The sequence below is a fragment of the Periplaneta americana genome, chromosome 16, assembly GCF_040183065.1.
Source record: "Periplaneta americana isolate PAMFEO1 chromosome 16, P.americana_PAMFEO1_priV1, whole genome shotgun sequence".
Taxonomy (NCBI): Eukaryota; Metazoa; Arthropoda; class Insecta; order Blattodea; family Blattidae; genus Periplaneta; species Periplaneta americana.
In genome coordinates this window covers 156,186,563-156,212,832 of record NC_091132.1, presented here as the reverse complement: position 1 = coordinate 156,212,832, position 26,270 = coordinate 156,186,563, and the positions used below count along the sequence as shown (strand labels likewise).

Below are 26,270 nucleotides of genomic sequence, written 5' to 3'. Positions count from 1 at the left end.
TATCAATACCAGCATGATAACGACCAAAACATATGGCCCTCAATTTTAAGTTGTGGCTGCTATATAATACCCCAAAACGCTTGAACACACCACCTCAATCCCCAGATCCCAATCCGATTGAGAATTTGTGGTGGGAATTGGAAAAAGGGCACAAAAACTCCATGTGCTTAAGGCTGCATTAATTTTACTTGAGAATGGTCAAATATTTCTAGTTTCATCAGAAATAAATTAGTACAGTCCATGCCAAACCGACTGAGAGAAGATATTAAATCCAAGGGACTGTCCATAAAGTATTGAGTTTATTGTTCTTGTAAATAATGTTATGTTTTTCCCTGTGTACCATCAATTGTGATGTTTAATTAAGATGTATTTTGTTAAATTTTATTTTATTTCATTAACATTGTAGACAAATTACGTACAAATTATGTTTAGTTGGAGAAATAATAATAGACGTTATAATTATATTTGTTTTGTATGTAAATTATAATGCTAAATACAATATATAATTTGATTTATATAAAAATGTAACTGTACGATCAATTATGAGAGCCACTATATGCATTTCAGGATTCGCCCGTACGTGCTATATGCCTTTACCATTTCAAACGTCTGGATTTAATGTTCCTAATTATGTCAGGTGAAGAATAGAATGCGAGAAAACTAGTAATAGTAAAAATAAATAATAACAATGAAGGATGGAAGATGAAACTACAGCTGTCATGAATCGTTGACCGCGATCGTCTCTGATCACTTCACGGCCATCTGGAAGAAAATTTTCTAACGATTTAGTCAGCCGTGACCAGTGTTGCCAACTGAACGGAAATTCCGTCAAAATTGACGGAATTTCAACGTAGCAGACGGGAAAAGAATGGCTTTGACGGACGACGGATTTTCTGGCGGAAATTACGATTTACATCGTCTTTTCACGTTTTAGCTGCTGTCATTTTTAATTGTTTAATTTTTGGCGGATTTTACTTTTTCTTTGAACAGCCCTGCTCGCGCCGTACCATGTTAAAGAATCCCCTGTTTCAGATATCCTCATAATCAACCCACAGGTTGACGAATTACTATTTTAATCAAGATTAGTAAGCAAGTTGTGTTAAAATTTGCTTTTTATTTGAGTGGGTCTTATTTTTCTTTAAAGTTTGACGGTTTCTGACGGATTTCCAGGTGTCAGACTGACGGGGATGTAATTTATGTGTTGGCCACACTGGCCGTGACCTGACAGTATAATATAATGGAGATGGTGCAGGAAATAATTTAACGACCGTCTGACGTAGAACTACGAAATGATGTCTGATTACTCCGAGGAATATGTGGGCCAGGGACATGCCTTCACATCTGTGGTGAAATTTGAGGAAGATGCCGTGCCAATATCGTCCGCTGTATTCAAACGTGAACATGAGGTGAGTGAAGCACAAGGAATGCACTACATGTTCTTCAAGTATTTATCTTGTATTTTGATTCTAAGGACATTACCTCTTTACAACAGTACTTGTAGTGCCTTGCACTCTATGATATGGATAGAATAAGTATCATCAATATTTACTATTACAAGTTGTATCATGTTGCAGAGAACTCTATTGTTGAATTGTTACTTGGTTTTATGTTTCAAGTTTCTTGTTACGCTTACTCTTAATGTTGCCAAACTACACGTTCTCGCAGTGTCGTTCATAATGTGTTGTTATACATATGGACTCGATTTTCTTTGTTTTCTCTGTATTTTGTGTCAGAAGTTCTCAATCTGTGCGGACTTTTACGGTTTAAAATGATTAATTTTGTTTTAGGTCTACGTGCACATGTTAGCGCAATTGCTTCATAAAGATTTAGGGTATGAACCCGAAATATAACAACTCTCACTGCATTTCTCAGTTTTCAATCGTACAGATAGAAACTATCGGTGAAGATGTACTCCGAGTTGTTAAAATGTTAAGTTTAATTATACACGCTTTAAAATCTATGTAATATCGCGTCTGTATGATATTTGGGTATATCAGTAGTCCGTGAACTGTTGTGATTACATTTCTATTTTCTTATAATTACATTCATTTGATCGTCATTTTAATTTTATTAATGCCTAGCCATACCCGTGCACTCTGCTGCACTTATTACAAATAATTAAGTAGTACCCATGTATTTTAAAATAAGGTTTTGTTATTGCTTAGTGAATAATTAGCTAGACCAAGTATTGTTGATACTTCAGTTAACCAGGTACTGTTGGTTACTCAGGAGAAGACGAGCGGAAAGAATGTGACCTTCTTGACTATCGCTGTTGATTATTATAAACATCGCTCAGATAAGCATCCCAGTAGCCATGTTATTACTCGTATAGGAAACATAAGTAACATTGCGTATGGAAATTAAAGCTAAGGTGAACAGAAGGAGACCTAATGTTTCCGCTTACTTCAGTACAAATATTGCACGTATTGACGTACGTTATCTGTTCACATCCCTTCCTCCTCAGTCCGCTCTCGTCTTCTCCTTAGTCACCGACAGTAGTCCTGTGTAGGCTATTTCTCGTACAGGGTACTTTAATTTCGTAACAGCATCAGGTATCAATAAGGACAAAATATAACAAAAGATAACTCACTCAATTTTCTACTGACATGAAATAAGTATATCGATAATAATGCAATATTAATTTATCAGCATTTTTTAAATTTTTGTTATTATTAAATATTCACTAAATACACCATCATTATGGCTGTGTCTTTTCGAAAATTCATGATAAATTTTATTATCTTCAAATAGGATTAAATTTGGCCACATATCGTTGATTCAACTTTAGTTTCTGCATTGTCACAAGAATATATTTTAATCCCACCTTGTGCGGCATTTCACTCAGTCATCAATTCACTCGTCCACACCTGTGGAGTAACGGTTCGCGCGTCTGGCCGCGAAATCAGGTGGCCCTTGTTCGATTCCCGCAAGGGACAAGTTAGCAGGATGAGGTTTTTTTTTTCTAGGTTTCCTTCAACCCCCCCAATATGAGCAAATGCTGGGTAACTTTCGGTGCTGGATCCCGGACTCCTTTCACCGACATTATCAACTTCATCTCATTTATACGCTAAATAACTTTAGATGTTAATAAAGCGTCGTAAAATAACCTAGGCCTACTATAAAACACTTAGGACTTATCCTGACTACATATAGCCAGTGTCCATCTAGAGCAATGGTACCCACTAGAAATTACAGCCTCTGTCGGACAGCCACGCCAAATTTCACAGTACTTAAACTGGGTAACAAGAAGCCTTATTACATTTATGGACAACACATTCATTACTGATTACTGTCATTGATTTTATATTCGTAGTTATCTGTTTTAGGCATTTGTTATTATTATTATTATCATTATAATAATAATAATAATAATTATTATTATTATTATTATTACATAATTTTAAGATAACTTACACTTATTTAGATTAGTGCTGTGAAGTTGAAGGTCGAACTTTGTTACAATACAATTTTGTCAATACGAGCTGGTTGATTTGTGACAGATATCCTCAGCATGTCTTCCAAGTTCACATTGGTCAGACGAGATCTATGTTTACCATTGATGAACTTTATCTTGCTGAAAATCATTTCACAAATATACGTTCATCCAAAAAGACACAACATTTTATATGCATACGATACCAAGTTTTCGAACTATTTTTTCTGGAACTGTATTGCAAAACTCTAATACTGAATTTGTTTTTCCTTTCTCTTGAAAAACATCTCCTAGTTCTGAATCCTGCTGGAGATCAATAAGTTCATTGATTAAAGTTCTCGTTAACACTTTGTTAAAAACATAAAATTTACTCTGTCACACGTTAAAAGTGTTAAAATTGTTAAAAAGGTATTTACGACAAATAGCGTCGAAACGGGCCGTCTGTCGAAGGTAAATACCTTTTTAACAATTTTAACACTTTTAACGTGTGACAGAGTAAATAAGTTCATTTTTGAGATTTCTAATCTCAGGGCCAAAAATTGACAACCCAGTTTCATCTGCTGTCGTGACTTACCACGGATTTTCGACTACTCGAAATGGGTTTCGAAACTTTCGAAAATCTTGAATCTCGCGCTGAAATCATGGCGTAGTTCAGTGAGCAATTCTATGAAGGATTTCAGTACTTCCTTGCTGTCTTCATTCAGTGTATATCGAGGTGTGAATCACTGATATGAATGTTGATACCCTTCTCGTAATGAAAAAAGCCACCAAAATCTTGACATTTTTCCTCCAGCTTTGTTCACCACAGTTTGATTTATAAACTACAGAAATGGATTGATTCAGCGATGTTCGATGAGGAAAGGAAGAAATAGTTAGGAAAATAACAGAGCATACAGCATAGTTTACGGAGGTAAACTGTATAGAAATCAATATTAATGTACGAAAATCTAAACTCTGTGCAAAATCGGAAAAAATTAAATATTCCAGATCGAAATTTATAGGAAAATCAAAGCAAGTTGTAAATTAGGGTGTCTCCATGTACTGGGTGATTCAGTAACAGATTGCAAGAATTAAACAGCAAATAGAGGATGCCCTACTGAACATTTTGAGATATTATGGAACTTGAGGTCTATAAACCCAGATTAAGGCGATCATGTGAGTTTCGCTTTAAATATCAAAGTAGGGATTTCAGATTGGAAGATCGTCTCATTGGGCCATATCGCCTACCTGAGTGGTCGACCTGGTTGGCGAGTTGGTATAGCGCTGGCCTTCTATGCCCAAGGTTGCCGGTTGGATCCCAGGCCAGGTCGATGGCATTTAAGTGTGTTTAAATGCGACAGGCTCATATCAGTAGATTTACTGGGATGTAAAAGAACTCCTGCGAGACAAAATTCCGGCACATCCGGCGACGCTGATATAACCTTTGCAGTTGCGAGCGTCGTTAAATAAAATATAACATTTAAACCTACCTGAGCGTCTGAAAGGCACTTAAGTACCATTTACTTGCGACTTGTGAAAAGAATTTGCTAAGTAGTTCAATGGAACTAAAGCACGAAGTGGAGGCTATAGTTTTCCAACAGCTTCACTTGATACACAAGGGATTTCTTGCCGTGCAGTAGAGTCAACGAAAAGATATTATGTGGTGACAACAAAACAACCCGGGATCTTGTTGCTTCTTTTACAAAACAATACAAATTTTGGGGTTAATACAACTCAAAATTGAAAACATGCTACAACATATGCACAGTAGTATATTATATGCAGGAATGGCCGAATAATGCAAAAAAGTATATAGGGTTAACTTTTCGTATTCATCATCACAGACGTTTATAATAGGGTCCCAGACGTCCCGTAAAATAAGGAATCGTCCCGTGTTTGGCTATTGCATTACGTTGTCCCTAGAAAAGTCTTCGGGACAGCTTTCCGTCCCGTATTTAGAGTTATAGCCTCAGAAACAATGGAAGAGTTACAATGTCTAATGTACATTACAAATTACAAATATCGCAGTTCATCATTGCATTGTAGAGGGGCTATTATGAAATAATTGAGGAGCGTTTTTGCAAAAGTCGATAGATGCAGAAATTAAGATTTTACAGTAATTACACCTAAGTGACAGGATCTATCGAGTTTTGAAAAAACCTGGAAGGTTTGGCAGTCTCTACATACGTTATGAATCAAGTTTTGGTCAATCTGATATCATAGATCGATTCCGGAGGTAGAAAACATACGATATCCATATGTAACTCACTTTCGAAAATTTCTGCATCTATCGACTTTTGCAAAAATGCACCTCAATTATTGTGAGTTATTAATTTCTCAAGGTAGCAACACCAAAATACTGAAGGAGAAGTCTCAAATTTGAAGAGGGTAGTGGAGTTCGTTATCTGTATCCCTGGAACAAATGCACTTATCGAAAGGTTATTTTCTCGCATGAACGCTCTATGGACTGATGAGAAAAATAGTCTGTAGAAACAGTAAAATCAATGCTTGTTCTAAAATCATTCTATAGTGAGGATTGTGCTACTTTTAATGACGTGATTCTTCAAAATGAACAATTGTTAAGTGAAATTAATTCTTCAGAGAAATGTTGAAGGCCAAGGCAGATTGATTTATAAGAATACTGTCACGTGAGTAGAGTATTCTGTAGCTATTTCTATAATAACTTAGTAAAAGCAAATTGAAGGCAACTTACATAAAGAAGCTTAAACGTAATGCAAATATGGTCCGTCACAATTTTGTTTACTATTTGTTTACTTACTCTTAGTTAGTAAAGTGTTTGTGTAGTAAACTTTACTACACACACACTTTGAAATATTGACATATTTGATGGGTGCGCATACCTGTCCTATATTTTTAGTTAATTATGTCTGGAAATCCTAGTTTATAACGTATAATACTGTTTTTGCATGACAAATTTGCTTTTGCATATGAATCCTATCCTTATTCATCATAATGTTGCGGGTTGTAGTCAAGCTATGGCATAAAACACACAGAGAGCAGCGTGTAACGTTAGAAGTTGTCTTCTAGTACCCTGTAATAAATTGCTCATTTATGACGTCTGTTTGTACTGCAGGAACGGAATTTCTTGGATCAGCATGTGACTGGTATAAAAGACGAATATGTCAACCAGAGCCATGATCTCTTATCTGAGATAAAAGTTGAAGAAGATCCAGTTCCAATTTCGTTTCCGGTGGCGAAACGTGAATCAGAGGTGAGTGAAGCACAAGGAATGCACTTTGTGTTCTTCTTCCAGTGTTTATCTTGTATTTTGATAGGAGCGGACATTGCCTCTTTACAACAGTACAGCCTTTCACTGTGTGACAGAGACAACAAAATCTCCTCACTTTAACGTTGAACAGTTATCTCGTTTTATGTTTAAATATGACAGCGAAATTTCTCGTTACACTCACACTCTTAATGGTTGCCAAGAAACACATTCTCACAATGTGTTTGAAAATACAGTGGCAATGTTTGTTACGCCGCAGGGTTTTCTTGCCCGCGCAGCTAGTGTGTTTCCTGCCTCCTTCCACTAACGAACGCCGCACCATACAGTGACAGTTGCGAGTTAGTTTATCATGTGCACTCTTGCGTGAAGGTTGAATTAGTCATGTTGTGTTGCGTTCGTGCGTGCGAGCGAGAGAGAGAGAGAGGGGGGAGGCTGGAGGGGGAGAGGGGGATATATATATATATCGGCGTTCTTGTAATGCCATGAACGTGTGTATATGTTTACTACGTACAGAAAACCTTGTTCGAGAACACGACAGAACTTCCATAACAAATTTCCAAGTAGACCCATGCCTAATGCCACTACAAGAAAGTTAGCCAAAAAATTCAGACAGAGAGGTCCAGTAAATGGTCGTAAAATACGGAGGAGACATGCTCATACAGAAGAAAATATAGACCAGGTAGAACAGAGACTAGAGCACTCTCCGCAAAAATAAGGTTTATACGAAAAACCCGCATACAATGAAATTGCTTAAAGGCTATATAAGAGCTGAAATCGAGTCTGTCAGTGAATCAGAACTTCTCAACGTAATAACAATCTCATAAGAAGGTGTCAACAGTGTGTACCAGTTGGTGGGGGACTTTTTTGAATATCTGCTTTGAGCTGAGTAAGTACAAATTCCTATACTAAAAGTTTCAGTGCCGGCAGACTGAGTGGTCACTTGGCTGCAGGTAAGCTCCTAGGGGCGGGCGACGGCAAAATGAAAACCACGCGGCTAAACAAAACTGTGTCACAGTATGTCATACTTAAGCACAAGCGATGTTTTTGGTTTTCTCTGTGTCTTTGCCAATAAATCTCAATACCTTTTACAGTTTTCAAATAATTGATTTTGCTTTAGATGTAGGTACAAACATTATCACCTGTGTTCATTCGTTTTTCACCCATTGTTTTTAAGCATTTATGATTTCCAGTTTATCCTTTGCAGAACGTTATGTTGTCCTTAGAGTAAAAATATTTTGACACTTTAAGATAAATTGTATAGCTTATTTTGAGTGAATTACAGAATAGCTTCTAAATTTTTCCTAACTCTCCTGATACATATGGACAGCTACAGCATACATGAAATCTACAGTTTGTTTTATTTACTGTTATTTTGATAGTGAAGTGCATTTAATATTAATACGGGTAGAGAAACGTAAAGTAGAAACCACAATATGTCAATTTTCAAATGACTAGACATAAAGAGTTCCAGTTTTCTTTGGTGATGTGTCGTGCTTAAGAACATTCTTCCTGTTTGTTTTCTCTGTGTTTTTGTCTAAAATTCTCAATGTTTTTTTACATTTTCCAAATAACTGAATTTACTTTAGATGTGGGTACAAACATTATCACCTTTCTTCATTCCTTTTTCACACTTTAAGTATTTATGTATTTGTAGTATATCCTTTGTAGGACATTATGTTGCCCGTAGAGGAAAGATATTTTGTAACTATACGTTAAATTATGGGACTTTCTTAGAATGGATTCTAAATTTTGGAAATTGGTCTGATGCATTCGAACAGGAACATCATGCATGATACTATAGTTCATTTTATTTACTCTTATTCTGTCTGTGAAGTGCATTTACTTTCAATACAGTTTAGAGCAGTGCTTCGCAAACTTTCTGAAAGTGTGACCCACCTTTGGCCAAACTTTCTTTTGCGACCCTGGGGCCTATTTCATAAAAGTAATAATTTAATGCCATTACTAAAAAGGTAATAGCATTGAGTAATATTATTACTGTTATGTTTCATAAAAGTAATAGTTAATAATATTATTTATTACTGTAAACGCTCATAATATTACTAAAATAAATAATAATATTACTAAAGTGTTTCATAAAGCAGCAAAGATAATTAAATTTAGGCTATTAATAATATGAACGTTAGTTCCATGACTGTATATTAAGTAATAGTTAAATAATTTGTAAAAAGTAAATGCCAATGTAAATTTTGAAACATTTGAATATGTCCTTCAAAGAATTGATAACTTGTTAGAACATCGCAAAGAAAGGAATAAAGTGTGAACTTCTCAGCAACAGCCACAAATTGCTCTGTATTGGTTGGGTAGTGGTGCACAATACCATTGTGTATCAGACATGCATGGAATTAAATTAAAACAGACTAAAATACAATTGTAGGCAAAGAAAATATTACGTACTTACCACATTTCTGGTTCTCATATTTGGCCATGTTGCGTTACGCACGTAAATATAATCTTTATCACTCGTTACCAACCCAATTGATACAGCAAAATCCCGCAATTCCAAGCTTCTTTCTTAGAGGTTCTTGTTACTGTTGGTGAAAATCCTCAATAGTTGACCTTTCAATTCGTGAACTTTTCGCAAAAAACTCTGTTTCTTCAAGTTATTTTCACGTATTTTCCCCATTTTAAAAAGCATCAGAGACAAAATAAAAAGGGCGCAAATAGCCATAGATGCTGACGCGCCCTTTTAAATCCCACTAACTAACTAACTAACTGACAAAATGAATGACTAACCAAGTCCCTCTTCATACTTACAAATTGTCATAGACGCCAATGTAAATGGACCATGCTGAAATTGAAAGCTTTCTTATCAAATAGTAAAAGAGGAACAATTGGAGAGGATCAAACCTAAGTTAAATTCAATTACAGTATAGAACTGTTAGAAAGTAATTACTGTATAGTTTACATCATTTTATGTTATTTGAATGATTGAATTTAACGTTTTTTCCCTCCTTTCTCGTCATTTTTTAAATTATAATAATTGTTCAGAAATGTATGCCTATGGGACATTTACATCACAAAATACAGTAATATTAACATTTTCTGTACCTATTGAAATGTTTTTTCGATGTATACTTGTGACAACCTGAATCTATATACTCTTCATTAATTAACATTGTGAATATCTTGGTGAGCCAAGATCTTGTGCAGACATATATCAACAAGTAGATCTATTACAAAATATATGGACTACTTCAAACCACCCCTATTGATAAACTAAAATTAACTTACGAGATTTATAGGTACCGTATCTACAATTCCACATCACAATCTCTAATTAGAACATATTTGCATTTTGTATAGTCAGGTAACTTCTTGAAAATACTACTTACAACATAATCAGCAATAAAAACCCATTAATACAATTTCAGTATTTTTATAAATTTCGTCATAACATTAATCTTCTACAACATCCACTACTTCAAACTCAAATACGTTATTTTCTAGAAACGACTTCACCGCATAAGTACGTATGTTGTTATTGCATTACTTATTTATTTTTGGTAGAAGAGTATTTTTATGTGCATTTATTTACTCTTGCACCAATAATTTTTAAGCTTTTTTATGTAAGTACTTGCGCAGTATTCCGAAGTATAACGGAACTTGAAATGTCTTACATAAGACGCTTTATAGGGTCCACTAACCCTATCGTTAACACTGTCCGTAAGGCTGCTACAATATTCTCATCAAAAGTTTTCACTGCTTAAGATTTCATATAGCATTTCTTTAGATAAAGAGCGTGCACGGTTTACATACACACACACACACACACGCACGCACGCTTCTGTCACTGATACACTGTTTTTGGAATTGCAAACTTTACAACAGCGGAGACGTGAACAATTAGGAATGATAAATATCTGTTCACAATATTTTAGATTTATGAGATTGTTTCTTTTACTCGTAAATCAACTGAATCACTTAAGAGAAACTAACTTCGAGTTGCAATCATTTACAATCTTATCTGAAATAAATTGTCTCCCAAACCTTTACTCATATTACGATTTACTCTGTTGTTGCTATTAAACATAGTACTTCAAAACTTATTTCATTCAACAACTGTTAACAGAGAGGATAATATAAATAGGTGTAGAGTGCAGACCAACTAGGTTATGTTTGTCAGCCTTAACCTCAAATCATCTGGCTGTTAACGATATAAACACACTATAACCACTGTTTACCATGCATGACCATTCGTAACCGAAGTCTGATAGAATGCGCTCATTAAGAAATTAATAATATTACTGTACGTATTTTATGACTCATGCAAAACGTTTATGCAACAGAATTTAGTCGGTTAATAAAATTATTTTCATGACTGTAATACTATTACTTAATATTATTACTGTGTTTATCAGACAGGCTCCTGGCCGTACTGGTAGTAAATCACATTCGAAAAATATAAATCCTTGTAAGATCGAAATTAATTATAATTTTACTCAAAATCAGTGGACACCACCCAAAATTTAACCAAGTTGAATGATATGTGGAGCAACAATTACATGAAATGTTAGGTAAGCATAATTTCTAGTATCGCCATTACCACCATGGCGCTGTGGCAATTGTTTAATACAGAGTGGTAAATTCCATTAAAGGAAGGACACTGCAAACTCGTATTTTCAGCAAATTTTGTGAAGGTATGGATTCGTTATATGAAAATACTCTTTATCATACTGAAGATGGCTTACTTGGAGTAACGTGTTCAAACGAGTTTTACAGTTAAAGGTTGAAAAACGGTGTTGTGTAAGGAAAACAATTACTCCATGAAATATCTGCCCTATGAATAGTCATCCGTTAACTAAACTTCTACTGGCCTAATACGACTTATATGCACTTCTGTGGCATATAGAATCGTTGCACTCTTGTTAATGTAAATTGTGCTTTCTGTTTTATTTGCTCTGTGTTAGGAAGAGCAGAGTGACTTGGACACAGTGAATGAGGAGTCAAGGGTGGAAGGAACAGCAGAGGACAACGACATTTTCACAGAATGGTGAGTGTGGTGTGCGAGTTTATGTAGAGAGTTCATTGGGTTTGAAACTTCCTTTTCGTTAACTGGCTAGAAGCACCTTCAGAAGGATTGTATCTCTGAACTAGCACCAACAGATAGCGTGCGTGTACGTATAGGGATGCGCTTTGCATGTGCATTTGTTTTTCCATTGTATAAACATCGAGGATTCACGTATTGTATTGGTATTTTAAATGCTCTTCAAAATAGCTTGATATATGGCAAATTATTGTTGTATTCCACTATGTAGGCCTAATAACGAGGGAAAGCTTTTGGTCTTCAATCAGTTTCCGAAAGATGCTTACAGCTAGCTCAAACCTGGTGAGGTGTCTCTGCATTGTTGTGTAGTGCAAGGTCTCTTGATGTTGCTGTTTTCGACGGACCATGGTGTAGTGTTTTGACAGTGATTGATATTAATAAATAGGACATTCCTGTCTCATGTTCTTTTGTTTAAATTCTCCACTACTACTTAAAAAAATTAATCAAAATATGTAAACCATATTACTTAGAGCAGTATGGATATATATCAATGAAACGTATATAAGTATTCCATTTACTTTATGCTCGTATTTCATGTGTTATTGTGGACTGAAAAACTACCGATGTTCCAAACTTCCAATCCATTGGTAGCAGTCAGTAATTTAATTCTTAAGTAATAGTGAAATTCTTTGTGCAATATAACGATGTACATTCACAGTTCATGCGTGTTGTACAGTTTTCATAATATACAGTTTTTTATTTGCTTCACGACATAGTTCTGTAGCAGGTTGTGTGGTATCAGTGAATTATATTTTCTTTGTTTGGGGCTCTTTTAATATTTACAATGAGTGAAAAAAGAAAATTAAGTGGGGCCAGGTTCTTAAAATACGAAAACAGCGAGTTGAAAGAAAAAACAGAGAAATTAGCAAAAGTACCAAACATTAGTAGATATTTTAATTGTGGGACTCAAAAACAGCAACATACTTTGAAGAACCGTCGTCTATAACATCCGAAACTAATGTTTTGCCAAAGGAATATATTAAAGGAATTATCGAAGAGCAGTATAATATAAAGTCGAAATGTCAAAACGAAGAGACAACGATATAAAAAGACACATTCATAGACGATGAGTGCCACGAGAATGGCTAGTGTACTTCGAATGCAGGGATGCGGTTATTTGAGCGCCTTGTAGGCTAGTCTGTGAAAACAAGCCTCACTTTTCAAATTCCGGGTTCATTGAATAAAAAACTGGAAATGTGCGTGTTAGTGAGCACCAAAACTCATCTGAACATAGAACTGCCATAATTCCACTTATATCTAGAACGACTCCACACCTGTGGAATAACGCGTCTAGACCCGAAACCAGGTGGCCCGGGTTCGATTCCCGGTCGCAGCAAGTTATCTGGTTGAGATTTTTTCTGGGAGTTTCTCTTAACCCAATATTAGCAAATGCTGGATATTTTTCGGTGTTGGACCTCGGATACGTTTCACCGGCATCATCATTTTCATCTCATCCAGACGCTAAATGTCCTATGATGTTGATAAAGCGTCGTAATATAACTTACAAAAACCATCTAGAGCGAAAACTGTAGAAAGGGTGTAGTGAAAAGTGCTTAAATATTTTAAGTCGCGTAAAAATATTGGCGGAATATTCTTCAAAGAAATGCTGCCATTGTGCAATGTCGGGCAGTTGAAGCACTTTCACTGCGTGCATCTGATGATGATTTTGGTTCAGCAAATATTGATAACTTCATACATTCTTTGGAAATAATTGCGGATTTTGATGGTTTTTAGCTTCAGATGTTGTACTGCATGGCAAGAATGGAAAAATTAACCTAATTTGAAGGTGAGAAAATAAACTATATAATAACGTTTTATATGGCATAAGAATAAAACCACAGGAGAACTTATACACGTTGAAAACCAATTGTGAAGCAATGGCACAAACTAGCACATTCATGTCTAAAAACGATAAAGCAATGGTAAATGATTTTTCTTTGTAGGATACTCTTCGATTAATGTCCACACCTGTGGAGTAAGTGTTAGCGCGTCTAGCCACGAAACCAGTTGCCCGGGTTCGATTCCCGGTCGGGGCAAGTTACCTGGTTGAGGTTTCTTCCGGGGTTTTCCCTCAATTCAATATGAGCAAATGCTGGGTAACTTTCGGTGTTGGACCCCGGACTCACTTCACCGCCATTATCACCTTTCAACTTATTCAGACGCTAAATAGCCTAAGATGTTGATAAAGCGTCATAAAATAACCTACTAAAATAAAAAAAATCTTCGATTAATAGTAATACTCATAAAAGAAAAAAATATATATATACACACACACATACACAATTGTTGCAATTGAGAATGTAAATAGTTATTATTCTCGCATGTTTATCAAAAACATATTTTCTTGTATTTTAATATGAAATATGATCTGCCCACTGATTAATTTTGAAGGGCTAATACTTTTATTCTTCTCTAATTCTATAAATTATTTGTCATGTAACATCAAAACATAATTTCACTTGCTTTTAAGGACATGGAAACATTAATTTCTAACGTTTAATTATATCTAGAATATAACAGTGGTTTTAAAACAATAATTGTGTCCAAACTGACCCTAACCGGCAGGCGACTTTAGATAGAGAGACTTCTCAGCAGAAAGACGAACCAACTAAGAGTCGGCAAACATGGTGTCGTCCATATAAAATTGTTCTATAGGTTAAGACAAGAATGTTGAGACAATTTTGATATTTCCAACGTAACTCATAATTTATTTATAGCATTGTATCTCTAATGGTAACGTTTCTTCTTGTGAAATAGGTTTGTTTAGGTGTGAAGTATAATGTATATTTGTTGCGATTATTCTATTGACTGATAGTATATTTTTATCAGGATTGCAGCTACCAAACAGAGAACATCAGAATTCCACAGTATTGCACATGAAGAGAACGAGACCGTGCGTGAGATTCCCAAGAATTCAGATTCCTCAGGAAAACATGCCCGAACTCATGAAGATAAGAAGCAATTGCAATTTGAAATGTCAAAAGAATGTGTCTCCAATCCGGCAAAATTAACGACGCATTTACGTGAGCGTGTAGTCAAGAATGCTTACGATTGCAATTTTTGTGGTAGAAGATGTTCGAATTCTAGTCAATTAAAAAGACATGTACTTGTGCACACAGGAGAAAAACCCTTCAGGTGTGATGTTTGTGGTAAGTGTTTCTCGGTGTCAAGTAGTTTTAAAAGGCATGAACTCGTGCACATTGCTGAGAAACCTTTCAAGTGCGATATTTGTGGTAAATGCTTCAAGGAGTCAAGTAGTCTTAAAAGGCATGAACTCTTGCACATTGGTGAGAAACCTTTCAAATGCGATGTTTGTGGTAAGTGTTTCTCAGTTTCGCGTTATCTTAGAAGCCATGAACTCGTGCACATTGGAGACAAACCTTTCAAATGCAATGATTGTGGTAAGTGTTTCTCATTATCACGTTATCTTAGAAGCCATGAACTCGTGCATATTGGAGACAAACCTTTCAAATGCAATGATTGTGGTAAGTGTTTCTCTGTGTTGAGTTTTCTTAAAAGGCATGAACTCGTGCACACAGGCGAGAAACCTTTCAAATGTAAAGTTTGCGGTAAGTGTTTTACGCAGACGAGTAATGTAAGAAGCCATGAACGCCTTCACACAGGCGAGAAATCTTTCAAATGTGATGTTTGTGGTAAGTGTTTCTGGAAGTCGAGTCATCTTAGAAGGCATGAACTCGTGCACTTTGGTGAGAAACCTTTGAAATCCGTTGTTTCTTGCAGTTAACGCTAAAAGGCGATGCACGTGTGCACAGAGGCTAGAAAACCGTTAAACCTGGTGTGTTTTATTTTTCAATCCCGTTGCTTGAAAAACAAACTTCTGCACACAGACGAGGAACATTTCAAATGTAATTATTCTGGTCTTTCTTGGCGATGAGTAACGCAAAGAGCCGTCAACGCCTGCACACAATTGCGATATCTTTCAAATGAGATGATTATGGGGAAATGTTTTTTCCATGTGAGTTATATAAGAAAGCGAGAAGCCTTCTAAATGTAATTGCTGTCTAACGTAAGTACTCTTGTATAGGGTAGGATGGATGCAAACAGGATTAATTCCAGTTTAATTTTTTATTTGTGAGAAATTGTCGAATACACGAATTTTTTTAGCTATATTGTTTTATCATTCGTCTCTTTTCTAAATGAACGATCATTTTTGTGAATTGTCGCCAAAGCAATGCAGAGCGATGAACATCAATGCAGATCATTGCAGTCAGTGCTGAACTGTGACCGGATTATAGTATTAATAGTATAAATTACTTGAAGTAAAGCTTTCATGAATGCAGCAATTTTCTGCCACATTTGAAATAGTAACTCGAGTAATTCATCATATAAATAGCAATCCCTGTTCTTTCCAGCTCAAAGGCTGTTGATGCCACTAAAGGCTGCAGGAGGAAATATTCTTCCTCAAAACTGCACTCTTTGTCCAATATTCAAAATCGTCGATGGTTGTGAAAATCATTTCTACGGATTTATCCTTCGTTATTCTGATTCACTGGGCTTTCGAGATCAGAAGTTCATTTGTTGCAAGAATGTCTTGCGAATCAGTTTTAAAGTCATAGAACTCAAATGAATCAGATACTTCCAACGTTTAGATGGTCAATTTGTTATTAATCAGTCATTACCTTAATCGTGAAGCCAGATATTTTTGGTCAATTTTGTCAGTAAATTGCATAGTTTTAACGTAGAACTATAAAAACAATAACATCCTATTTCTATTACATCTTGATTACTTACCTTTAATGTCACTTAGGATTTGGTCAATTTCTTAAGTGAACAATTTCCTGTATTAAATGAAACCATTATGGTATTGTATCTAATTTACTAGGAAGTGTTATTTGAAATTGAACGAATTTAATAATTTTTTCATTGAATCACGCATCTTTTTCCCGGCAGAGTTCATATAGTATTTTCCTTTCTTTGCCTTTTTTTTATTGGTTTTGTGTACTGTCATTTATTTTGCAGCATCTCGATACCAGTACGAATTAAGTTGTAATGTTTACAAATATCCTGAAATTGAATAGGATCCTGTAAATAGTACATTCACTGCTGTTAAACATGAAAGCATTGCTTCCTAATAGCACTTTATTATATCTGAAAACAGTGATGTTCCTACCCATGTCTTTTGATACAGTTTGGAAATATTTCCAAGTCCCGTGTTACTTGGCCTGTTGCGTATTTAAATAACGGTTGTTTCGTTTATTTCCACTGACTCATAAAATTATTAATTATTAATAAATGTTTATATAATTTTTATATCTTTGTTGTTAACTATTTTAGTATTATCAATTACTTGAAGTTTTGAAAGAGCGAAGTATTACACACTTTATTTCATGTGTAATCCTGCATCATTTTTTGTTGTGTAAAATAGATGGCCGGACTTTATTGTTGACGTCGCGAATATTTTTGTAACCTATATGGTGGTTATGTTTGACTAATGTGATGCAGTCGCCATTTTATTTACAAATTTTATGAAAATCACAGTCTTTTTCCTGTCATCATGGTTTTTTATATTTTGTTGTGATATGTAATGTATGGAAGTTTTCTTGATGCAGTAATACTTTTGGACTTGGTGGGCATAACCCTCTAAAATAATGTAAATTTGTATAGGTACACCAGGTGGCCCGGGTTCGAATCCCGGTCGGGGCAAGTTACCTGGCTGAGGTTTTTTCCGGAGTTTTCCCTCAACCCAATACGAGCAAATGCTGGGTAATTTTCGGTGCTGGACCCCGGACTCATTTCACCGGCATTATCACCTTCATTTCATTCAGACTCTAAATAACCTAGATCTTGATACAGCGTCGTAAAATAACCCAATAAAATAAAAAAAAATGTATAGGTGCATTATTTCATTTCACTCTCATAAAATTTCTTACAAAAATGGCGACTGTATCCAATATGTTCGCCTTAGCTTACAAAAACATCAATGACATCACTGTCCTTACATCGATTCTTTCAAATTAACTAACATTCATTGCTATGTGTGCATCTCATTATTTCCATAACTCTTTGATGTCAGTCAACAAGATGCCGTAACACGTCAACATATCACCCAGTCCTTTTATAATGTATTTAAGATATGGAAAAGAGCAGAGGGCAACATATTGCAATTAACTCCTCACTTATACATAATAAACTCTTTGCTCTCACATACATCTTTAAACTCAGTGGTGTAATGACCAATTCGAACATATTCCAGTCTCATAATCAGAGCTAAGGAGAGTGTGGAACAACTTCTGAGTTCTTAAGACAAGCGGATCATTACAATTAAAAGACTGCAAGGACTAGATGGTACTTAAAGAGTCGGAACAGATCAGGAATCTGCCCTGTAATTGCCTAATTAAAAATAATAAAACTGTAAACAGCATGGAGTTCAGCAGTAAAAACACTAGTATATTGGCTTAGTTTGTATTTAAATATCTCTCCATTTGTAACGACGGAACAACCAACACAATCATTTATCTGGGATCCGTCAGTAAAAACTAATGAATAATTTGGATATCCGGATAAAAGTTCACTAAAACGAAGTCTATATACAAAAGCTGGTGTAAAATTCTTAAAACAGCGGCTCAGACTTACATCAAACATGGGATGTCGCATAATCCACGGTGGAGTGGTGGTATACTCCACTGTGCGAACTGATGGTAGATGAATATCCAGCTCAGAGAGCAGTTCACGAAAGCGCACACCTGCTGGACGAAGTCTCCGAGGATTTTCACTGTATCGGCCGTAAAGAGACGAATGATGGAAAGAGTCGTAAGAATTGTGCTCAGGCTGCGAGCGGACCTTAACAGCATATGAGCACAACAACACATTACGTCGCCGATACAGTGATGGTTCTCCTGCTTCACAATAAAGACTCGCTATCCGACTGGTTCGAAAGGCCCCTGTAGAAAGTCTTATCCATGATGGTGGATAGTATCTAAAAGACGTAATTTAGATTTATTTGCTGAGCCATAAATAAAACAGCCATAATCCAGCTTTGATCGTATAAGAACTCGGTAAAGACGTAAAAGCACTGTACGGTCTGCACCCCAGCGAACCTCTGACAAAAGGTGAAAGATGTTTAAGGATTTCTAGTAGCACCTCAAATCACGTATATGCGTCTCCCACGTTAATTTATAATCAAAGATAAGACCCAAAAATTTCGCAGTGTCTGTATATTGCAATTCCACTCCATTAACACGCAGTTCAGGATGTGGATGTAGTCCACGTTGGTTGTAAAACTGGACACACTGCATCTTCTGAGTGAAGAATTTAAAGCCATTGCGAACAGCCCATTCTGATAGTACGTTGATGACCAGCTGCAAATGTCGACCGATGGATGGAAGATATCGGGAGCTGTAAAATAGACTGAAGTCATCAACGTACAACAGAGAAGGTACTCGGCCACCCACACAGTGGGCAATTCCATTGATCGCAATGCAGAAGAGAAGAACGCTTAATACAGACCCCTGCGGAACGCCATTTTCTTGGAGATGTTCGTTAGAAAGTGTGGTGCCTACTCAACTCGGAAATACCGCTCTGCCATGAACTTCGCAATAAATGTTGGTAGACTGCCACGAAGTCCCCAATCATGCAGAGTTTGTAGAATGCCATATCGCCATGTGGTATCGTAAGCCTTTTCTAGATCAAAGAAGACCGCCACAAGATGTTCCTTCTTGAGGAAAGCATCTCTAATGGCGGTCTCCAGCCGAACAAGATGGTCTGTGGCTGATCTGTGCTTACGGAACCCACATTGGATTGTAGTGCTCGCTTACTCGCTCAATGTTTACTTAATTGTACCTATTTTTACCTGTCCAGGTATTTGTTACGCCCGAAGCGTTATAGATGTTAGATATACGTTACTATGTACCAAGGTTACCTTTCACCAAATAGTTAATGAAGACATTGTAATTTTTAAGAAGTTATTGCTTTTAATTTAGTAATTAAGATGAGTATTTTTCACTATTATAAAATTTGTACTTTAACCTATTTAGTAATCCACTTTTGTCATGATACCACAGCATCCAGGATGTTGAAATGTAGCTTCCTACCAAGTTATTCTGTTGCTTCATTTAAAGGGAACTGACCATACTATTTCCTTTCTTAATCACCTTGACATGACCAATGAGAAGCCATGGTTTTACGCGTGTTTTTCCTTAAAACTAGTATAAAAGGGCACGCATTTTCGTTTGTAAATCACTTTCTCATCAGACAGCCAGCGTAGCAGAGAGCAGATACAACACTTTTGAAGTCAGGAGTGGGCGGTAGATATAAACGCCAGTTGTTCTCCTATTCTTCAGTTCTCTTATTTTTCAGTTATTTTCTTATATTTTGTGTTTTTCATTTCCACTCAACAATGGAATTTTTATTCTTCCGACAATAATTTCCTTTCTACAATTCACCTTAAACGCTCTCGTCAACAATAGGATTTTCACTCAACACAGTATTCGTTATAGCACTCCACTGACGGCAATGACAATTTACTTGGACTATTACGAACAACAATGAACTGTTAATCTTAACTAATATTTACAAAGCACTATTTACAAATCAGAACTATCAGTTCTCGGTTCACAGTTCTTCTAGCTCAGTCACGAGTTCACAGTATCTCGAACCACAGACCTTCAGAGACAATTCACTGTACTCGAACTCAGGTCCCTCCTACTGCGGTTACTGCACTCGAACTCAGGTCCCTCCAACTGCGGTCCACTGCACTCGAACTCAGGCCTTCGGATGCTGGCACAGTTGCGGACGCACACTCAAGTCGAACTCCGGTACACAAGACTGGCTAGCTTGCTCTTGCTTACTCACTGTCTGGCTGACTAATCAACTGAAAACTGCAAACTCCTCGAGTTCGCTGCGTGCGTAATTTATACTCACACCATAGTTTCTGGAAAGTACGACTTCTCGAATTATCGGGCTATCTCCACTTCGACGGACTTCTGGAAGAGTCGGGAGGGTCCGTCCCCCTTTACTACGCGAGTAGCAGCTGTGCGCGCACTCTCCCCTCGTCGTGTTGACGTAATACACCCCCTCTCTTCTCTCCGCCGCGCGCCGTCCCTCAGTGCTCCGCGACTCACGCGCGACCCGCTCTCTTGCGGGACGCTGGTCGTGAGTTCGAATCTCACGTCGCTGTCACATTGCTCCCTCCTTAGGACTGCTCCTCTCGGGCAGTCCCTTGGTAGGCTGCTAGTCGGTCCAACGTTTGGGTTCCTCCAGCTGCTCCCTCCTTATGGTGGTGCCACCCCATCCTTGGCTAGGCTGGGCAGCAATACTCTTACTGCGTCGGCGCCGACTTGCTTTTCCACTTGGCCCTCCAGGGAGAGCTCGCTGGCCACGGGTTGGTCCTCGGCGTCCATCAGGAACACTTCATCCCGACCAAGACGGAGTATACGGCGCCGGACGTCCACCGTCGCATCGAGTAACCGCATGGCGTCGAGTCCCAGGACGACGTCCTCGGTGATGTTGGCGACGAACACCCACATCTCCAGTTTCCTCTTCCCCAAGGTCAGGTCCAGGAAGACCTCTCTCTGGATGGGCAAGCTCTCGCCTGAAGCAGTCCGTAGCTCGTATTGGCGCAGCGGCGTCCTCCCAGGTAGGCCACGCACGACGTCTGGTCTGGCGATAGTGAGCATCGCCCCGGTGTCCACCAGTACTCTGCATGGACGGCCTCTTATCCGTCCTTCAGCAATCAGCCCATCGTCGCACCTTCTGTCGACCGGTTTCAGGACGAGCCGAGGGGACGGTGATGATGGCGCCGACGTGCTCTTCCTAGCATCGGCCCCCTCTCTCTCCTGACTGTAGCCAGGTCGGTCGCAACTCCTCCGCAAGTGCCCAGATTCACCTCAGGACCAGCAGGTGGGCACCCGTCGTCCCCGTTGCTCAGGCGACTGTTGACTCCTCTCGGTGTCAGCCACCTCTCTCTCCGGCCGGTGGCCAGAGCGGTCGCAGTCCCTCCTTAGGTGTCCCGGTCTCCCGCAGGACCAGCAGGTGGGCGCCCGTCGTCTCCGCCGCTCCGTTGACTGTTGGCGCTCCTCGACTTCGGCCACCTCTCTCTCCTGCTTGTGACCAGATCGGTCGCAGTCCCTTTTCAAGTGTCCCGGTCTGCCACAGGACCAGCAGGTAGACGCTCCTCTCCTCTGCCGCTTGGGTGGCTTCGGTTGGCGCCCCCCAGCATCCGTCCCCGTGACGCTCCTGATCCAGTGCGGTGTTGAGACTCCCGCCGCCGACTTGGCTGCCTCCATCCTGAGGGCCGCCGCCAGAGCTGCGTTGATGGTACGATGCTCTGCCAGGAGTAGCTGTTGTCTGATCTCGGGGTCTCGAACTCCGCTGCCGAAGGTGTAGGCCGCCTCTCCAGCGATGAAATCATTAGGTAGGCCCCTGAGGGCCTTATGGGCCAGTTGTTTCACCGCCATCGCAAATTCTTGTAGGGACTAGCCTGACTGTTGGACCCTCGTTTTCAGTTGGGTCCTGAATGCCGCCGCAAATTGATGGTTACCATAACGTCCCTCCAAGGCCGCCATTATCTCAGCGGCTGTCCCATCTTCTGGAACGCTGTGAAGTATCTCCGACGACTGTCCCTGAAGCGCGGCCAGCAGCTGAGTACTTTTCTCTGCTGGCGTCCACCCATTGTGCTCTGCGATGGCCTCGAACTGGCGACGGAATATCGCCCAAGACGTCGTACCGTCCAACTTCGGCGTCTTGACGTTGTAATGTCTGGCTGAAGGCGATGGTTCCGCAGGGCCACTGTATGGAGCCCTCAACTCTGTGGCCCCTTCTTGCATGGCACGTCGAACCTCCTCGGTAACTATCTGCTTATGTTCTCTAGCCTGGCGATCCACCAACGCGAGGATGTGCTTGTTTTCTACAGCATGTTGGTCCATTAACGCGAGTATGTGCTTTGTTTTCCTCAGCGTGTTTGTCCATCACGTCACTCGTCTGCTCTTGACGACGCTCGAGATCACGGATTTTGCCGTCAAAATGGTCTACATCCTGTCTCAACTCGGCTACTGTCTCGTTTATAGTTGTAAAATTCTGGTTTAGTTTATCCAAATCGGCCATAAGTTCGTCTTTCACAATGGCGACAATTCCATCTACGTGGGCCAAAACGCTTTAAATTTGCGTAGTGACGTCATCTTTCACTCCGCTTATGTCGCCTTTCACTCCGCTTATGTCACTTTTCAGCTCTGTTTTCATTCACTTATGTCACTTTTCATCTCCGTTTTCACTTCACTTATGTCGGCCTTAACCTCACTGATGTGCTTGTTCATGTCATTCATGTCGTCTTTCATTTCTGCTTTTACTGCACTTAAGTCGTTTTTCAGTTCCGCGATAGCTTGCAGGATCAGCTGTAGGTTCTCCATTGTCGATAATATCCCGATTCTGACACCAGTGTGAATTTTATTTCCACTCAACAATAGAATTTTTATTCTTCCAACAATAATTTCCTTTCTACAATTCACCTTAAACGCTCTCGTCAACAATAGGATTTTCACTCAACACAGTATTCGTTATAGCACTCCACTGACGGCAATGACAATTTACTTGGACTATTACGAACAACAATGAACTGTTAATCTTAACTAATATTTACAAAGCACTATTTACAAATCAGAATATCAGTTCTCGGTTCACAGTTCTTCTAGCTCAGTCACGACTTCACAGTATCTCGAACCACAGACCTTCAGAGACAGTTCACTGTACTCGAACTCAGGTCCCTCCAACTGCGGTCCACTGCACTCGAACTCAGGTCCCTCCAACTGCGATCCACTGCACTCGAACTCAGGCCTTCGGATGCTGGCACAGTTGCGGACGCACACTCAAGTCGAACTCCGGTACACAAGACTGGCTAGCTTGCTCTGGCTTACTCACTGACTGGCTGACTAATCAACTGAAAACTGCAAACTCCTCGAGTTCGCTTGCGTGCGTAATTTATACTCACACCACAGTTTCTGGAAAGTACGACTTCTCGAATTATCGGGCTATCTGCACTTCAACGGACTTCTGGAAGAGTCGGGAGGGTCCGTCCCCCTTTACTACGGGAGTCAGCTGCGCGCGCACTCTCCCCTCGTCGTGTTGACGTAATACACCTCTCTTCTCTCCACCGCGCGCCGTCCCTCAGTGCTCCGCGACTCACGCGCGACCCGCTCTCTTGCGGGACGCTGGTCGTGAGTTCGAATCTCACGTCGCTGTCACAATTTCAATAGAGTTCTTATTTTGGCAGTTGTATTTTAAATTCAGAATTTAGTTTCTTTTATTTTGAAGTCAACTTACTACCATGCAGAGCACATTGATTATAATTAGTAAGTGTAAGATTATCTGTTAGTTTTATTAAAGCTCTGTTATTGCGTTGGAAGATGGGGCTTAAGAAAAAGTATTTAGTATTTTCATTTAATACTTGTATTTTATTTTGTTATGTTTTATATACTTATGATTACCCTAAATATATTATTAATTATTCTTATAGTAACTGATATTGTTGTTCTTGGTTTTCAAGATTAATCACCTACCTTATGTGTAACCTTTTGAAACCTCTTTTGATATTGAAAAGAACCAAAGTCCTGAGGGATCCGAAGTGGTGATATTAGGACTGATAGGTAAATCACCTGAACAACCTGTACGGTCTTACCTATTAATCCCTAATTATCCGATCCCCCTGGCACGACAGAATTAGATAATCGGTTTTCCGATTCGAGTACCCACATCAGGCGTTTGCTTATCTTTTCCATAACCTTACATACGCAGCTAGTAAGACAAATTGGCCCATAACTGCCAGGTAAAGAAGGATCCTTTCCTGGTTTCTGGACTGGGATTACAATGGCGGAACACCAAGCAGATGGAAATACACCCTCAGTCCAGATCTTGTTGTACATTGCCAGAAGAAAGGATCTTCCAGCTGGCGGAAGATGGCGAAGCATACGGTTATGGATGTTATCAGGGCCAGGGGAGGTGTCAGGGAATGCGTCCAGTGCCGCCTCCAGCTCCTCGGATATGAATGATGCATTGTAGTGTTCAGTGTTATTAGATGTAAAATTCAGAGTTAGTTTCTCCGCGGTATCCTTAATTTTTTTAAATTCCGGGTCATAATTGTTTGAGCTGCTTATCTGTGAAAATGAGTGAGCGAATATCTCTGCAATTTCTATGTGACTGGTGGTCGTTACGCCGTTGTTCAGAAGACCCGGAATTACAAAACTACGTTTCCCCATTATCCGACGGACTTTGTCCCACACGATGTTAGCTGGGACGTTCTTTTTCAATGAATTGACATAATTTGTCCAGGACGTCTTCTTAGCATCGCACACAGTGCGACGAGCTATGGCTCGAATGCGTTTAAACTAGACAAAGTTTTCTTGGGTCGGATGGCGCTCAAATTGGCGTAAAGCACGTTTGCGGTCTCGGATTGCATCTCTACAGGCGTCCGTCCACCAAGGGACAGGGAAGCGTTTTGGTCTGCAGGACGACCGGGGGATAGATAATTCCGCAGACTTAATAACCACATTTGAAAAGTGCTCTACGACGGAGTCCACACTTTCATATCCAATATCATCGAATGATATGGACTCCGAAAATCCGACCCAGTCCGCCTTTTTAATAACCCAGTTTGAAGAGCGAGATTCCGCAGGACGTAAAGCGGACATACGCATTCGAATGGGATAGTGATCACTACCATGTAGGTCATGAATAACTGACCACTCGAAATGCGTGGACAAAACTGGGCTACAAATGGAGATGTCTATCATGGAGAAAGTACCGTAAGCCGAGGATAGATGTGTTGCTTCCCCGGAATTTAGGGTAATCAGATTAAGACGGGTACATACCTCTGCTATTTTATTTCCTCTGTCATCAACAGAATTAGAGACCCAAGAGTGGTGAGATGCATTAAAATCTCCGACTAATAAATATGGAGCAGGTACTTCCGCCAGAATGTGTTCCACATCATTAACTGTGTAAAGTATATCAGGGTGCATATAGACACAAACTATAGAGAACTGGACGCTAGATAGAGATATTCTAGCTGCTATACATTGATGAGGAGTGTTAATATTGAAGATGGAGGAAAGATACTTTGACAGAGTAGGATGGCATAACCTCCATTGGCCCGAATACCGGCAAGATGATCGTACCGGTAAATATTGTATCCTGAATTATTCAGGGAATGTTCGGGTCGGAGGTGTCTCCTGAATATATAAAATAGCAGGGTTCTCATGGTAGAACAATTGTTGTAGCTCTGTATATCTGCTGCGTACACCGTTCACATTCCACTGTACAATATCTGACATCGCGATGAGCTAAATCATGATGGTGACTTCACAGGCGATCTTCTCTTTTTATCTTTTCTATGGATTGATGCCTTTGTCTGCGACTGCTTAATCTTGGACTGTGGCGACTCACTTGTAGATCGTCGCACTCCTGATCGTGATCTTGATCGAGGACGTGATCGAGAGCGTGATCTCGATCCGCCACCCGAACTAGGAGCGCGACGTTCCGGTGTTCTACCAGGCCTAGAATCTTTCTCTTCTGTCACGGCAGCGATCTTTCTAGGCACG

At 39.0% G+C, this 26,270-nt stretch overlaps 1 protein-coding gene across 7 annotated transcripts in view; it reads left to right on the top strand.

The window, feature by feature from the left end:
* The window catches only part of LOC138691519 (zinc finger protein 235-like), a 63,757-nt gene that overhangs the window by 18,422 nt on the left and 19,065 nt on the right, over positions 1-26,270 (top strand). For 4 of the 7 annotated variants that reach the window (XM_069813530.1, XM_069813529.1, XM_069813531.1 and 1 more), the window contains 4 exons: positions 1,171-1,406; positions 6,507-6,644; positions 11,588-11,670; positions 14,554-20,551. In XM_069813530.1, the coding sequence (XP_069669631.1) occupies positions 1,290-1,406; positions 6,507-6,644; positions 11,588-11,670; positions 14,554-15,469 (1,254 nt within the window). In that variant the 5' untranslated portion in view covers positions 1,171-1,289 and the 3' untranslated portion in view covers positions 15,470-20,551. Of the gene's footprint in view, positions 1-1,170; positions 1,407-6,506; positions 6,645-11,587; positions 11,671-14,553; positions 20,552-26,270 lie in introns of those variants that run through there. The other 3 variants (XM_069813534.1, XM_069813533.1, XM_069813536.1) reach the window with 2 other exon arrangements.